At 35.4% G+C, this 16,848-nt stretch overlaps 1 protein-coding gene across 1 annotated transcript in view; it reads left to right on the top strand.

The window, feature by feature from the left end:
• The window catches only part of LOC149819009 (amino acid transporter AVT1C-like), a 110,198-nt gene that overhangs the window by 38,612 nt on the left and 54,738 nt on the right, over window positions 1-16,848 (top strand). Inside the window, exons 6-10 of the mRNA XM_089984574.1 lie at window positions 7,051-7,074; window positions 11,492-11,672; window positions 12,638-12,857; window positions 12,992-13,127; window positions 13,235-13,254. Coding sequence (XP_089840700.1) covers window positions 7,051-7,074; window positions 11,492-11,672; window positions 12,638-12,857; window positions 12,992-13,127; window positions 13,235-13,254 — 581 coding nt within the window. The remainder of the gene's footprint in view (window positions 1-7,050; window positions 7,075-11,491; window positions 11,673-12,637; window positions 12,858-12,991; window positions 13,128-13,234; window positions 13,255-16,848) is intronic.

The following is a 16,848-nucleotide window of genomic DNA, read 5'->3' as shown; positions in this document are numbered from 1 at the left end:
AGAAAAAGAAGATAAGAGAGAGGATTTAGTTTGTTCAAACTCGGGTGTAAGCCCATTTAAAAAGTTAAAGAAATGATCCTCTTCTAATTGTTTGGCGCTTAATTCAATAGCCTCACCACTCCATTTAGGTTCTTGGAGGGCAAGTTCATCCCAAATAGTGGATAACTCGGCGAAATACTCTCTAACGGACATTTCTCCTTGTTGAAGGGTTAAAGCCTTCTTTTGGAGATAGTATTTATGAGACAAATCTCTTGAAGTATACATTCTTTCAAGATATTCCCATACTTGATATGCCTTTTTGAACTTTAGAATGTTGGTATTAATTTTGGTCTCAACCAAAGAGAAGAACCATGAGAGTATTTTGTAATTTTTCATTTCCCACTCTTCATGCTTCTTATTGTAATCTTCAAAAGCCTTTTCTCTTTCTTCTCCCTCAAGAACCTTGATCTCCCCTCTCTCAAGGGTAGTAATTTTTGGTTCGGGTTCGGGAATAGTTCCTTGAACATATCCCCAAAGACCCTTTCCTTTTATATGGGCCTCCATATTCCCGGCCCATACATGATAATTCGTTCCATTCAATTTGAAGCCAAGAGAGAAGTGAGAATCCTTTTCGCCCATTAGAGAGGATACAAAGAGAAATAAAATGCGTACCACAATGCAAAATGAGTCCCTTCTTGATGTAGGAAGCTTCTAAAATATAGAATAAAGAGCCGAGTCTTCACTCTAACCACCATAACTTAATGACACGCTTTACGAGGTACTTCAACGAAGAGAGAAAAAAAGCACGATCTTCTTTTCCTTTAAGCCTAGCTCTGATACCATGTGAAAATATCTCAAAAATGAGATAAAGTGTGCGATAAGCACAACACCACCAATGTGCACAAATGCACAAGAACACTTAGAACAAATGTACACAAAGGTACAATAAAGAAACTCAAATGCACAAAGGGATACAAAATATAAAGAATTTTATTGAGAAGAATGGAGAACAAAAGCTCCAAGAAGTGCATTTTACAAAGGGGGAACTCCCCTATTTATAAGAGGAAAAGGAGCCTTGGAGGGGCTCTACTAGCTGTTGGAGCCCCTCCAACGGTTAGAATTCTAACCGTTGGAGAGGCTCAACAGCTAGTGTTGAGCCCTCCAAGTTGACTTTGAGTCAACAAAAAATAAAGACAAAAAAGTGAAAAGAAAAAAGAAAAAAGAAAAAAGAAAAAAGAAAAAAGAAAAAAGAAAAGGAAGAAATGTAAAAATACAAAAAGAATTACAACATATTCATAATTATGAATATGCGCAAAAGGAAGAGAAATGACTAAAATACCCTTGAGGGTTTTACAAGAAAAAAAGAAAACATATATATTTACATATATATATAAAGATAGATATATATACATATATACATGATGTATATATGTATATGTATCTCTCTTTATATATATGTAAATATTTACATAAAGAGAGATACATTTTAACACCATGTTCATGTGTGATGCATACAAACGTTATCGGTATTAGACATTTGGTGTGTGTCGTGAACTATCAACTCTCACCAAGACAAGTGAAGTTTCAATTTGTTCATTTAGAGAGCACACAGTGCGGCTCAGAGATCCAGGATTGCAACAATCTATACACTTTTCTCCAGCACATTAGCATTTGACAATTCAAAATTATGCAGCTTAACATGCATTTGAACATTAGAGCATATGCAGCTTAACATGCATTGACTATATATCCGAGAATAAACAGCTTAATAGACATTTGAGCATTATTAATTTCATACCATATTGGTCGTTGACTATTTCAGAAAGTCATACCCGATATAACTCATTTTATGACATTTCACGGATTTTCAAAGACAAACAACAAGAGTTCATATGAGCAACGTCTTTCTTGAATGATTAATTGTTTGTAGCTAGAGCAAAACAGAATTAGAACCTACTAGGTATAGACGTTTCCAGTTATAGAAATCGACAACCACAGAATTCATTTTCAATACATTTATGACAAAATTCCTAATATTATCGATACACTTTCAACATATAAACAAAATTTACACCATGTAAGGAGGTTCAATCAAATTTCAGCACATATACAACTTAATAGGTATGTCAGCATCAGAATTATGCAGCTTAACCGGTAAAACATCACAGGCATAATCGATATTTCAGAACCAATTGCATATAAAGTTTACGAAAAAAATGCAGAGCATACGAGCATGCTAACATGTACCACCAATTATTCAGAACTCTAACAATTAGAGTTATCAACATGTATTTATTAACATGGAATTAGTATATGTATGTCCTGTACATGCTTATACACTGACATATGCCAAAACCAAAAAAAAACTTCTTTTCATACACTATGATCTGAATATTAACATTTCAGAACATGTGGTAGTGTGGCCATGGAATCATACTCTGAACATGGCATAACTTGAGTATCGATTTTTTTTTTTAAATCGGGGAATTAAATCAGAATATACTTAAGCTGCAGAAAATAAATATACTAATCTTTATGCATAATACACTCATACAGTTAGTATTCACATGAAGGCGGTAAAAAATACCTATCAAAACTGCAGTATAAGAATATGTTGTTGGCATTCATATGCATAAAAACTGCATATCAAAGCAGCAGGATACCCGTACGATGTGGGTATTCACATGTCAACAATTTTCTGAGTGACCCACCTATATACACCGGATGGACAGTTTCTCAAGAAACAAAAATAATTGTCTTTCTGTCTCAGCCCCACAGTTCTGATTAAGTGCATACATCATCGATTATAAATTAGTTAACGAACTTACAAAGCATTGTTTTATTTCCAATCACAACACATATTCTCAAAAACATACAAATCATGGTTTTTAGCAGGGAATAATTAGTAACAGTTCAATGTTTGATATCCCTTGATAAAGCAAGATTTTCAGAACCCGAAAAAGGAAAATCGAAAGTCAATCCACCTATTAAGGTCACATAACACTAGAGCTAAAACTAATACTTTCAGAAGTTAGCAATACTGGAAAATTAACATTTTATGAAGCCACACTCTTACACGCATATACTTGAATTAAGTTACTCACATAACTGATTGAACAAAGGCCTCTTGTATCGAATTAAAAGAAACACTAATTAGACTTTTACAGCAAGTACTACCCATTGATTACACAACATCCTATACAGATGACAGTTGAATAAAAGAAATGGGCCTGAACCAACATTGAGCAACCCAAAAACCCAAATCCTTGCTAGTCACTCGAACATATTAAGATGAATCCAACCTGGATGATAGTTAAACATGATCTTATGCAACAATCGTGTATGAGTGTGCAGAGATAAACTGGGACAATAGAAAATCGTGTATGGATTTTTGGTAGCTTAAACCCCAAATCCCCTTTCCTTTTTGATTAGGGTTTCATGGCAACCCAAAAACCCCAATTTTTTTCGAGTTGGGAGTCACAGCAAATCCAAAGGATGCTTGAAACTTAGTAAATATACGTAATCACAGTAAAACCTACGACGTTCTGGAGGATGTTGCTACCGCGAGAGGGTGGTTCGCCGACTTTGGTGACTCTGCTGCCGAGCAAGAGGTCGAGAGGGAGAGCGAGAATGTGAGGTCGAGAGAGAGAGAGGGAGGAAGAGAGGTATGGGAGGGCCTTTGTAGAAGGTTGCCTGAAAAGGGAGAGTTGTTACCCTCACCTCCGGCGGCTATGCACCCCCCCTTTTTACGTTTTTTTTTTCTGTTGTGTTAGGGTTCGTTCATTCAGAACCCTAACACCTGTTTTATCGGGCAGCCCGTATCGGGTTTCCTTTGTTTCATTTCATGGGGCGCGGCCCGGGTCCGAGACCCGAGATCCAGCAACGAGGTGGATTCACGGTTCTCTTGCGGTGTGGATCCGCATGTTGGATCCAACTATGGATCCATACATTAAAATTATTTATATATATATTTAATATATGTTTATTATTATATTGCTATTATTATTATTATTCCTTTTTCTAATATATGTATATGATATTATATATATATGGACCCTAATTGATATGGATCCTGGATCCGAAACATGGATTCCAGCCCAAAACTCAGAAAATTATGTATAAATTCAAATAATTAACAAAAATTTAAGGTTATAAACCCTAACTAGATTTCTTTGGACCCAAATACATTATCATGGGTCTCAACCACTTATTATGGTTCCAAGATCCATTGAAATCATAAAACCCTCTTAAGAAATACGGATCTAAGGATCCAAAATTTTCTTCACACTATGGATCCAAATTACCATACATGGATCTAGACCACTATTATGGATCCAAACATAAAAATTCTAATTGGGTCATTGTCATATTTAAATCTCCGATGTCCAGGATCCAAATGTAATATTGTGGATCCGAACGTCGCATAGGCTATTACGAATTTCAATTAAAGTGTTATAGATCTGATATAGAAATTTTCTTATTAAGAATCTGATTTAAACTTCGTTGATCCGCTTCATTCATCCTGGATCCAATATCAAATTTGATCCTGATATCGAGGATCCAATATCAGAGATCCGAACAGGATACTAATAATCCAACGTTGAAGATCCAAATAGGATATCCAAAATCCAAGTACAAATAAACGATTAAAACAATAAAATATCTTTGTACCAGCTTAAGGACATAAATTTTAAATTTATTTATTTGGTAAAATTCATGGGTATTACAGTCAATCTGGACATAAACATGAACTTTTTTCATATGTAAATGTGGACATTAACATACATACATATTAACATGCATACACATTAACCTGTAAATCTGGACATTAATATGCATACACATTAACATGTAAATCTGGACATTTAACATGCATACACATCAATATGTAAATCTGGACATTAAACATATTTATTCTCTTTTTTTTTTTTTGAAAACTGCCCAGCCGATGCAAGCCGGCTGGGCTTACTAATGCATGGGCTTAACAGAAGCCCACCTTTTCCCTTTTTTTTAATCTGCCCAGTCGACCTGCGTTCGGCTGGGCTTGATAGATTGTAAATCTGCCCAACCGACTGCAGGTCGGTTGGGTCTTAACAGCTTATGAGTCTGCCCAGCTGACCGCAGGTCGGCTGGGATTAATAGATCACAATTCTGTCCAGCCGATTGCAGGTCGGCTGGGCCCATTAAAAGCCCCACTTTATATATATATATATATATATATATATATATATATATATATATATATAATGCTGCGACAGACCCGGTTTGGGTCGAATCTAGCCCAAACTGTGGCTGTGATTCACATGGACAACATCTTATATATATACACATATGTGTGCATTGATTATAGATAAAACATGCTCTTGCCATTAACAAAAATTTAAATCCGAAATACACATTGCCAGCCATGCATATATCGATTTTTTTCATAGGTTGGACATGGGAAACCAAATCAGATTCATGGTTTCCTTCCAAAAATATCACCTAAATCTGATTTAGGCTCTTTTTCTCCATCCGAATCAAAAGAGAAACCTATACATTTTTCCTTGTTGTGGGTTAAACTTCGAAGAAAGTAGAAGAAGGAGACGTTGATGGAGCTGCAGTTGCTCCTCTCCACGCCAATCTCTCTCTCTCTTTCTTTCTTTCTTTCTCTCTTTTCCTCTTTCTTGCTCACAATTTTTTTGTTGAACTTTTTATAGAGGTTGGCTCCTCTAAAGGGTGACGCCCCTCTAGAGTCTAGTTTTGGGGCTGAGGATAGAGAACTCTCTATCTTTCCTAAACCACTTCTATCTCTTTTTTTATTATCTTCTATATTTATTATTATTATTATTTAATTATCCTTTTGGGTTCTTCTAGAGGGTGACGCCCCCTCTAGAATTCCTTTTTAATAGGTAATTGCCATATCAAAACAGATTTTTGAAATTAATTATTATTTAATATTTAATTAATTATTTATTAAATAAGGAATATTCAAAAAGTTCCAGAGGGTGTCTTATCCCTCTGGGAGTCTTCTTAACTTTAAATTTTTTTAATTTAAACCTGTATATTGAATTTAAAGCTTTAATTTCGTTGGATCTGGATTTTAGATTTGAATCTAGATCCAAGATCCAAATCCATATCCAAAATCCATATGGATCTTGAACTGGATAAGATCCTAATTAATATGGGTCTTGGACTGAGTCTAGATCCATATTAACTTTGATCATACGGATCGGATCCAGTCCGATCCAACCCAGACCTGATCTCATTGAGGAGGGCCTTTTTTGAAAAAATGTGATTTTCGGGCCAACCATAGTCCGAATTCAGAAAAATAAAATATTGTTGGACTCAGAATTTCAAGGCACATCTATCAATATATAATTCGAATTTCGCCCCCGAATATCGTCTGAATTTAACTCGAATTTCGCCTGAGTTTAACCTGAATTTCATTTGATAAGGTTGAAAATAAAAGTTTTTATCACCTTTTAATTGGCTCGTTTAGGTTTTTCCGATGAGACCTGGGTTAAGCCCAAACTCAAATATCATAACCTAACATCGAGTGTTTTACCGATGTTTCTACAACACTTAGCCAATTTTTTCAGAATTTCTAAGTCTAGCATAATATAAAAACACACGATATTACAACTAGAACATATTCTTAGCACTTAAATCAATTTTGCATGTTTAATTGCAACTCTCCAAAGAACCCACCAATATCCATTTCAGAACATTGGACCTATCCTTGGCCATCTTAGCTTCTAACTCAGGACCAATAGTTGTTTATCTTGCATGCCACCTGATGATATGGAATGTGGTACATGCAGTAGTGGTGACACTCATTGATCAACATGTTGGAGAGTAAGGGGCCCATCACAGACTTGATTGCCTCCCACATCTAGTGCATTCCCTTGTAGTTGGGATTTCACTTTTTTTTTTCTTTCCACTGCAGTAACTGTTGCATGGTTTTTCCAATGTTAGTAAAGTACCATATGGACACTATGCACATTTTCTTTCATTTATTTATTGCAAAGTTTTCTTTCATGCATTTTATAATTGATCTCATAAGCTAATGTGTCTTCTTTTTGTATACAGATAATCTTGTATGCAGAATTGTACGTAAGTATAACTTCACCCTTCATATTATTCAACACCTAACACTGTGTCTGGTTCATGGAATTCTGTCACATTGAAAATTTTGTTTTCTGAATTACCTGGAAATGTGGAATCATTAAACCATGAAAAACCAAGGAAAGAGCATTCATAGACCCTAGAATGCACTTTACTCTTTTTCTTGAAACTGTGATACTGAGGATTGAAACAACTTTTTGATTTGATTCCATGGCTGTCACCTGGGTACAGGTGCCGGTATGGAGGGTACGATACAGCAATTCTAAAAAATGTGGGTATGGGGACACGGCTAAATATATACTGAAAAATATATATTATATATCTAAATTATATTGGAAATATATATTATATATTGAAAATATAATATAATATAATGTAGGACACAACAAATGCCATGTCCAGTTACCAGTAACACGGGTACGGCACCCAAAGTGCCGTGTCTCAATATCATAGTTCCATGGACTCTTTTCAATTGTATGAACCAAATTCACCATAAATATCTAAATATCAAATTATTGTCTTGACCAAGAGTTGTAGACAGGCCAGACATGGATCAGATCTAAATCCGTTTTGTCAGGTCTGGTTGAAGTGGGTTGACCCAGTCTCACCTTGAGGGATTAGGCCTTCTCCTTTATTATTTGTTTGTGTATAGATAGACACACACACATATTTGTGTGCATGTGTGTATTTGTATGTGTGTGCTGGACCAGAATTGGATCCAAGCTGAGGTCATAAATACTTCAACTTCGTCTCCTTGTCCAAGTGGGTTTCAAATACTAAAAGAAATTGGAACTATTGGCGAGCTGCTGAGCGTAGCGAAGTCAAGAGGGTGAAATTCTTGGCAAAAAGAACTCCAAGGTTCGATCATCCTATAAAGAAAGCCTTGTAAAGCGGAAGGCAAAGCTCGGTAGCGGATCGAGAAAAGCAAACTAAACAACTTCAAGAAAGCACTCACAAAGCCTGAATTGTTTTTTTCTTTGCGTACGAGCAAAGTCTGTAGCTCCGAAGCAAGTGCTTTGGGAATACCTCATGGGGTCTGGTTTTGTTGGCATCTGAAACCCATTTCGGCCTTGACTTGTGCTATAATTTGGTTAGAACTCACTTACCATTGTTGAAGGCCCTTCATAGAGCCCTACCATTCAAACTGACCTCTGAAGGCTTGAGGCGACCGGTCATCAAGATTGGTTGGCTAGCTCCTACAAGCCATTTGAATATGTGGCTGCACATTTTCTTCATCTACCAATTTTTATGCAGTAGACTCCTCATTGAGTCCTTCCTCTCACACCCTAGGACATTGTGAACTCTTGGCCCATGAATGGGCATTTTCCGTGTCTGCTTTGGTAGCTTGTAACACAATTCAAGCTCTGAGGCTGCAAGGCTGCATTCAAATGCCTCAAACCATAAATCTGAGGATGGTTCTCTGGGTGGATAGGAGAAATTTGAGCAGGGGATAGATATTTGAGATCCAATGAAAAACCAATGATTCTTGCCCCATCGGGCCAGTAGTATGAGAATATTAAGATTGATCCTTGGATTTTCAATCCAAAGTGCATTCATGGTGCATTCTGTGTCACATAGGTGCAGGTGCTGGTGCAAAGAGTATGGCATGGCAATTTAAAAAAACTTGGGTGCAATTATATATATATATGATTTATTCATATACACACATATATATGTATTTATATAATGCATTTGCAATTATACAATATAAGTTTTTATAAACTTGGACTATTTTGGATCTATGTCACATGTGTGCGGGTGCAGGTGCAAATGTGGCACAGGTGCTTTGGGGGTGAAAAGCACCATGATGCATAGGGTGCATTCAGATGCAGTTTAACATTGAAAAAATATGTTCTTCAATAGGATCATCTTTTGTCTTGCAAAATTTTTAACAGTTGGAGAATGCCAAGTTCTATGATAAGGTAAAAATGTTGGACCTCCATGACCAAAAACCCAAACGTTTGGTAGAAGCAAGTGCAGTTAATGAGCTTGGTTAGGTTTCATTCTATGTTACTTGGATACTGACACGGGTGTTGGTGTCAGACATGGTGGGTCTTAAAAAAATAGATACTTGGACATAATATATATATATATATATATATATATATAGGAGAGAGAGAGAGAATTATGCAAACAAAGCCTCAAAATATAAATTCGCATTCCTTTTCCATTTGTAATTTGGTCTTTGATAATTTACAGTTTTATGAACATGTAAGAATCGTAAGATAGTAAGTATAAAAACTCAAAAAAAAAAATCCAGACTAATGGGAGTGTCAACGCATAATGGATACTTCTCAAGTATCTTCCACACCTTAGAACAGTCGACATTTCTTTGTTTATAAAGCTGGACACCACTGTCCTTTATGCAAGAAACTGGACACTCCTTGTACACGTGTCCAAACACAATTTAAGGGGTCGAACACCTGACACGCATGTCCAAATTTTTGGATACTTCTAATTTTAAAAAGAGCATGTCAATGTCAGGAAGTGTCCGACACCAACACTTTAGCTTAGGTGAAGTGTCCATATAACATAGGTTTCATTTGATGCTTAATACATGGTTAATTTTTTCTAAAAAAAAGAAGGAAATGATTGTAGCCAAAGGTAATGCAAGAATCACAACGTTATCTTACCTTCACCATGATACAGATTCCAAGTTCTTATGGTGGAGGTGTTTCCTAGTTCACACATATCACCTAGAAAGAGATGAAGAAAAGGGAAAAAATATAAAAATAAAAGGAAGAAGAAGAAAAGGTAAAATTCTTTGGTTTTATTGGAAGTGGATCGGGTGAATATGAGACTCTTTAGGAACCATGTCACAGGGACACATTATACATGGTCCATGTCTAGGGGAGTGGCACAACAAGTGGGCATGCCATAATATTTTTAATAATATGTTGAATAGAAACTGTATTATATATTAAAATATCAAAAATATGTTTTTATAAATTAAATATTAAAAAATCTGTCCTTATATTCTAGTTAAAAAAAATTTGTGTATGTGTCCATATTGAATCCCTGTATGTGTCATGTCGTGACAGTTAAGCAATCTGCCAATCTCTGCATTGTCTTCTAAAAGGAATGGTTATTGTATTTTGAAGTGACCCCTTACATCTTTGTCTTAGTTAAGTTTTGGCTGGAACATTGAAATAAGGTGATTGCAAGGACAGAATGCCAATTACCTCTGTCAATGGATCATGCCTGACCTTATCTGTCATGCTGGGACCTAAACCTGGATCAGTCGAGTTACATTTGTAGGAGAACTCCTAGCATCAAGACCGGTCATTTGTGTGTTCTACCTGATTTCAATCTGGTCCAAGATGAGTAGTCTGACTCTTTGAGGCATATATGCAATTATGCGCTTCCCTCTATGCTTTCAATCTATTTACTTGGACACTGAGAGAGAGAGAGAGAGAGAGAGAGAGAGAGAGAGAGAGAGAGAGAGTTATGCAAACAAAGCCATAAAATATAAAATGTACATTCCTTTCCCATTTGTAATATGATCCTTGATAATTTACAGTTTTATGTACATGTAAGATTGCAAGTACAAAATGTCAAAACCAAATCATCAAGACTAATGGGAGTGTCAACGCATGATGGATACTTCCCAAGTATCTTCCACACCCTAGAATAGTCAACATAAGTGTCTATAAAACTGGACACCCTTGTCCTTTATGCAAAAAACTGGACACTCGTATAGACACTCCTTGGACACGGCGTCTCCAAACCATAGTCATAGATATCAGTGATATTTTAAAAATATCTCATTTTTATCGCAATATGATGGAAAAACGATATTAATGGTAAAATATTGTGATATTTTTAAAATATCAGTAATTTATATATTGTGATATTATCGTGCCAATATCACGATACTGTCGTGATATTATCAATTAGTTTTACTTTTATTTTTTGTTTTTTACATTTTAAATATGTTTTTCTTCTTTCTTTTACATATTTGACTTATTTCTTTTATTATTTATATACTTTTTTGTCTAAACATGAAATTTTCTTATTTTTGTTATTTTTTTTATTTTTTAAGTCCCGAGATTTTCCTGAGATTTATCACCAAACCGATAATATCACGAGAAATAGCCGATACCGATATTTGTGACTATGGTCTAAACACAATTTAAGGTGTCGGACACTTGACACGCGTGTCCAAATTTTTGGTCACTTTTAATTTTGAAAACGACCTGTCGGTGTCAGGAAGTGTCTGATATCGATACTTCAACTTAAGTGAAGTGTCCATGTAACATAGCTTTCAATTGAATCACATAGGAACGGCCTTCGTTCATGCCCAATATGATGGAGCCACCTAGTTTTGCTTGACATTTTTAGTGACTATTCACTGTCACTTTGTTGCTGCTTTTTAATGCTGGTTGCATTGGTTTGTTGCTGGCAGGCTTGTTGTGTGGAATTCATAATTCTTGAGAGTGATAACTTAAGTTCGCTCTTCCCAAATGCACATTTGAGTCTAGGTGGTTTTGAGCTTGACTGCCACCACCTGTTCGCTGCCATGACCTGCCTTGCCGTCCTCCCCACTGTCTGGCTTCGAGATCTGAGCTTTCTTAGCTACATCTCAGGTTTGTAGTCCATGCCTATTTGTTGGTGTTGAGTTGTTGTAGAAAGACTTGGACTAGGATTCCATTGCTGGAGGCCAGTTTTTCCATGACTGTGGCCCAACCAAACCTAGGCAGGCCATTGGATTGAACCAACTTGTGCCTTTGGAGTGAGCGCATTGTGTTTATAGGAAGTCTTGACATGTTCCCTTTTTCCTCTTTTTATTTTCCTGATCAAGTATATAAACCAGTATTCTATCGAATGATCATCCAAAATGGATGCATGCAATTATTCATGGGATGAATTTCCAAATTAGGCCTAACTCTTGCCCATATTCGAAAAGTAGGGTGGTTGCATAGAAACTAAATCGGTGGGTGTTATGGGAATGTGTGCACAGACAGCATTCCACGGGCCCCACAGAAACAGAAGGTAGGACCTGCTTGAAATGCTGTGATTGGCTGTGCGCATGTAGAAGATGAGTTAAGAGATCAGTGAATCTCAATTTGGTTGCTTACATATGCCTACTAACTTTTTCTAGGAAAACACATTTTCAATTTGGTTGTTAGAGTCTGAAAAAGGTGAGCACTATATGCGACCAGATATGCTGTCAGTTCTCTTTGGCAAATCCCTGAATCACTTTGGCTTGAAATACACACCCTAGCCAGTCTGAGTTTTTAAGGGCAAACCTGCTTGGCCCATATTGATTACCTGCTTGTCATGAAGCAGAATCATCTCTATAGCTTTATGGGTGCAGCAGGTCAAAAATTGTTCCTCTACTGATTTTGGTATAACGTTGGCTAAGTCCTGCATTCCAAAGAATTTAAGTGATATATTCACTGCAAGTCTGGTTTCTATGCAACTGAATGAAACTAAAAATAGATGTAGATGCTACATGCAATGGAAGTTATTTCTCAAAAACATTCAAGTTTGTTGTTAGCATGACTTTTAGTTCATTTTGCTAAACGAGGTCTTTGATGTTTTGTTTCAGCTGGGGGAGTTATTGCATCAATATTGGTTGCCCTTTGCTTGTTTTGGGTTGGTTTGGTTAATCAAGTTGGTTTTCAATATAAAGGAACCGCTCTGAGCCTCACTAACTTCCCTGTTGTAATTGGACTTTATGGATACTGCTATTCTGGGCATGCTGTCTTCCCAAATATTTACTCTTCAATGAAGAAACCCAGTCAGTACCCAGCTTTTCTTCTGACAAGGTGTCATATTTTTATTGCTTCAACCTCTCAATTTCATTTATATTTTTTAGCTTTTATCTGGTTCTTGTTCTCTGTTATTGGATATTCTATCTTCATTCTTATGTGAAATTGAAACATTTAACTTGTACTTGCAGCTTTGCAATTTGTACAGTTTTATATTCTGTAGTTGCTTTCATGGGTTACACCATGTTTGGAGAATCGATTGCCTCACAGTTCACATTGAACATGCCCCAAAATTTTGTTGCATCCAAGATAGCAGTTTGGACAACGGTATGCAATTGTTATGTAGTTAGTTTTTTCTCTACATCTATGAACATGTTTAGAACTGTTTGTTCTGTTTTAGTAAGTCATCAATTTGCTCATGTTTCTTTTTTCAGGTGGTGAACCCATTCACAAAATATCCACACATCTTATCTTGAGTAGGATTTTACCTGATTAGGATCTTCAATGTAACATTGTGCATTCAGCATTATTTATTCTGTTATTCTTATTAGTCAACATGCTATGGTGAGGGTCATCTAAGAAATCTTATTGAATTTGAATTTGTGTTTATACAACAAAGTATTCAACTTGAGATTGATAATATTCAACTGTTTTTCTTCAACCATATCTCCTCTTACCTTATCTGACATAGAAAAATAAGAGAACCTATAGCGCACCTCTCTGTTTGAAATTGATGAATAATAAACTTCATTGCAACAGTTAAGATGATTTTCCTACTTTATAAATAAACCTTGTCCATGAAAGATGTTGAAAATCTTGAATTTGGTAAATTTAGATATTTTATATGAATTGCACAATCTGTTTCGTGTGGAAAACTTGATCTCAAATAGCATTTTTCAGTGCATAGTGGCACACCTGTCTTTAGGGTTCAACTAAAAGCTTGCCTAGTCAATGCTAATTGGTCCTTGTTACACCTTTCCAGGCATTAGACTTATGGTTGATTAGTGAGAATATATATCCAAAATATTGGAGTTTGTCTTTGCTTTATTTGCAACTGTTAACATTGTAAATAGACAAGTGTTTGTAATGAATTTTGCAGAAATATAAACCCAAGAATGCAAAAGCATTCGCAAAGTCCAATAACGGACAAGCACGACAAGAGAAATATAAGTAATAAGTCCACAATGGGACAATACCAAAGCCTTAAAAGGCTACACAAGCAAGTAAAGAAATGAAATTCTTATTAAAGAGAGCTTTGGAATACCTTAGAATACAAGGGGAGAACACAAAAGAGGGTTAAAGAGGGTGAGTGAGAGGCCATTAATGTCCCAACGACTCTATGCTGGGACCCCCAATGCTATTAAGAAAAGGAAAAAAATAAAAAAATAAAAAAAAGAATCTAACCTAATTAAAACAGTTGTTTCTAGAAACAACTATGTAAAAAGACTAAAATACCCCTATCGGGTATATATATATATATATATATATTAACACCCCCTTAAACTTTACGGGGAGATGACCAAAAGTTTGTTAAGAAGAAAAATAAAACGAGGAGCAGGAAAAGCTTTGGTGAAAAAGTTTGCCAACTGGTACTCTGATGTGACATATGGCAATGTAGTAGTTCCTCTCAGATATTCATCATGTACATAGTGACAGTCCATCTCAATATGCGTAGTACGCTCGTGGAAGGTATGGTTGCTTGCGATGTAAATTGTACTTTTGTTATCACAACATATCTTCGAAGGTGTGGAGATGACTATGCCCATATCACTGAGAAGACTTTGAAGCCACACAAACTTCATGGTCGTAGTGGCCATTGCATGATATTCGACTCCATTTGAGGATAACGATACTTTGTGCTGCTTCTTGTAGCTCCATGAGATCATCGAGTCACCTAAAAACACACAGAAACCTATAGTTGAGACTCTATCATTGGGATTTTCACCCTAGTCAGCATCAGTATAGGCAAAAAAATCAAATGAAGAGGATGGAGAAAGAAAACCCCCCTTGGTTATGGTATTCTTGATGTATCTGATAATTCTTAAGACAATACTCATGTGCATAGTGGTAGGAGCATGTTTAAACTGACTCACTGAATGAACTGCGTGATCTATCTCTGTCCGAGTGATGGACAAGTATGTAAGAGATCCAACAAGTTGGCGGTAAGGAGTAGGATCTTCGAGTAGAGTCCCATCTTCCAGTCTCAATTTGACATTAATGACTTCAGGGGTTTCTATCTTCTTATCATCTGAAATACCAGAATGTCAACAGAAAGTTTTATTTGAAAAAGAATGTACCCTCTGGGAGAGGAATCAACTTCAATACCTAAGAAGTATCTTAAGAATCCTAAACAGACATATCAAAAATTTCTTTTAAAATTTTCTTAATGTCATTGATTCCTTGTTTATCGCTTTCAGTGATCATCATATCATCTAAATAAAGTAGAAGAATAACCACCATAGAACTTGTACTTTTCACAAAAAGAGTTGTGTCAGTATAACACGAATGAAAATCCAGATGAGTCATTACATTACTAAATTTATCATGCCAAGCTTTTGAGGCTTGTTTTAGACCATATAAGGCTTTTTTAAGTTTAAGAATTTTTTCTTTTCCAATGAAAACCCCCGGCGAAGGATCTATGTAAACTTATTCACTTAATTCACTATTTAAAAACACATTTTTTACATCTAATTGATAAATAGGCCATTATTTAATAGATGCAACAACTATGAGGGTCCTAACACTAGTCATTCTGGCATCGGGGGCAAATGTTTCTTCGTAGTCAATACCATATTATTAAGAATATCTTTTAGCCACTAGTCTAGCTTTGTAACGTTCTAAAGACCCATCACTCTTGGTCTTAACTTTGAAAACCCATCTACATCCTATAGATTTCTTTCCTATGGGTAACGAAGTTATCTCGTAAGTTTTAGCCTTTTCAATAGCACTAAGTTCTAAATTCATAACTTCAAACCATTGGGGAAGATTTTTTGCTTCATTATAATGGGATGGTTCATGAAATGAATGTAATGCAATTAGTTATGACCTATATTTTGTTGCTAATGTCTATATGGTGGATTGAAAATATGATTGAATCTCTTAAGAGAGGTTTCCTCTACGTTTGAACCTTGAGAATATTTTTCTAAAGCATTTATAGGATTTCTTTGATCACTCAGGGTATAAGTTTGCATAGGTCTATTAACAATAACATCACTTATATGTATTGTTTCTTCAATATTTTCATTATCATTGATATTTAGGGGAATATCCCCTTCGTCATTCAAAGAATTATCATAGGAGATTAACTCTTCTTATGGTAAAAGATCAAATAAAAAGGTATATTCAACTTCATTATTGTCTTTGGTCTTCTCAAAACCATTTTCATTTTCTAAAAAGGTTACATCTTTAGAATCATATAGTTTGTTGTTTTTGGGATCAAAACATCTATATCCTTTTTTGTTTTCTCCATAACCTAAGAATACACATTTAATAGCTTTGGGAGACAATTTATCTCTTTTATGAAAAAACACAAAGCACTTACAACTAAAAATTCTTAATTTATTGAAGTTGGGTGTTCTTTCAAATAATTTTTCATAGAGAGATATATTTTGCAAAGATGATGAGGTCATTCTATTTATTAAATAAGTTGATGTTAGAGTGACTTCAACCCAAAAACTTTTTGAAATTTCTTTAGAAATAAGTAGTGTCCTAATGGTTTCCAAGATGTGTCTATGTTTCCTTTCGGCTAATCTATTTTGTTGGGGACTTCTACGACATGATCTTTGATGACAAATTTCATTTGTTTCTAAATAATTTTGAAACTCATTTAATAAATATTCACCACCCGAATCGGATCTAAGGATAGAGATGTTGCTTGAAAATTGATTTTTGACAATCATATGAAATTTTTTAAAGAATGAGAAGACATCAGATTTGAAACTAAGAAAGTATATCCATACATATTTGGTGAAATCATCAATAAACGTCACATAATATGAGTATCCTCCATTTGACATGACTGGAGAATATCCCTAAACATCTGAATGCA

This window comes from Nuphar pumila, chromosome 13, assembly GCF_984573655.1.
Source record: "Nuphar pumila chromosome 13, dmNupPumi1.hap1.1, whole genome shotgun sequence".
NCBI lineage: Eukaryota > Viridiplantae > Streptophyta > Magnoliopsida > Nymphaeales > Nymphaeaceae > Nuphar > Nuphar pumila.
The sequence above is the reverse complement of the archived record's forward strand: the minus strand, read 5'-3'. Positions and strand labels throughout refer to the sequence as shown.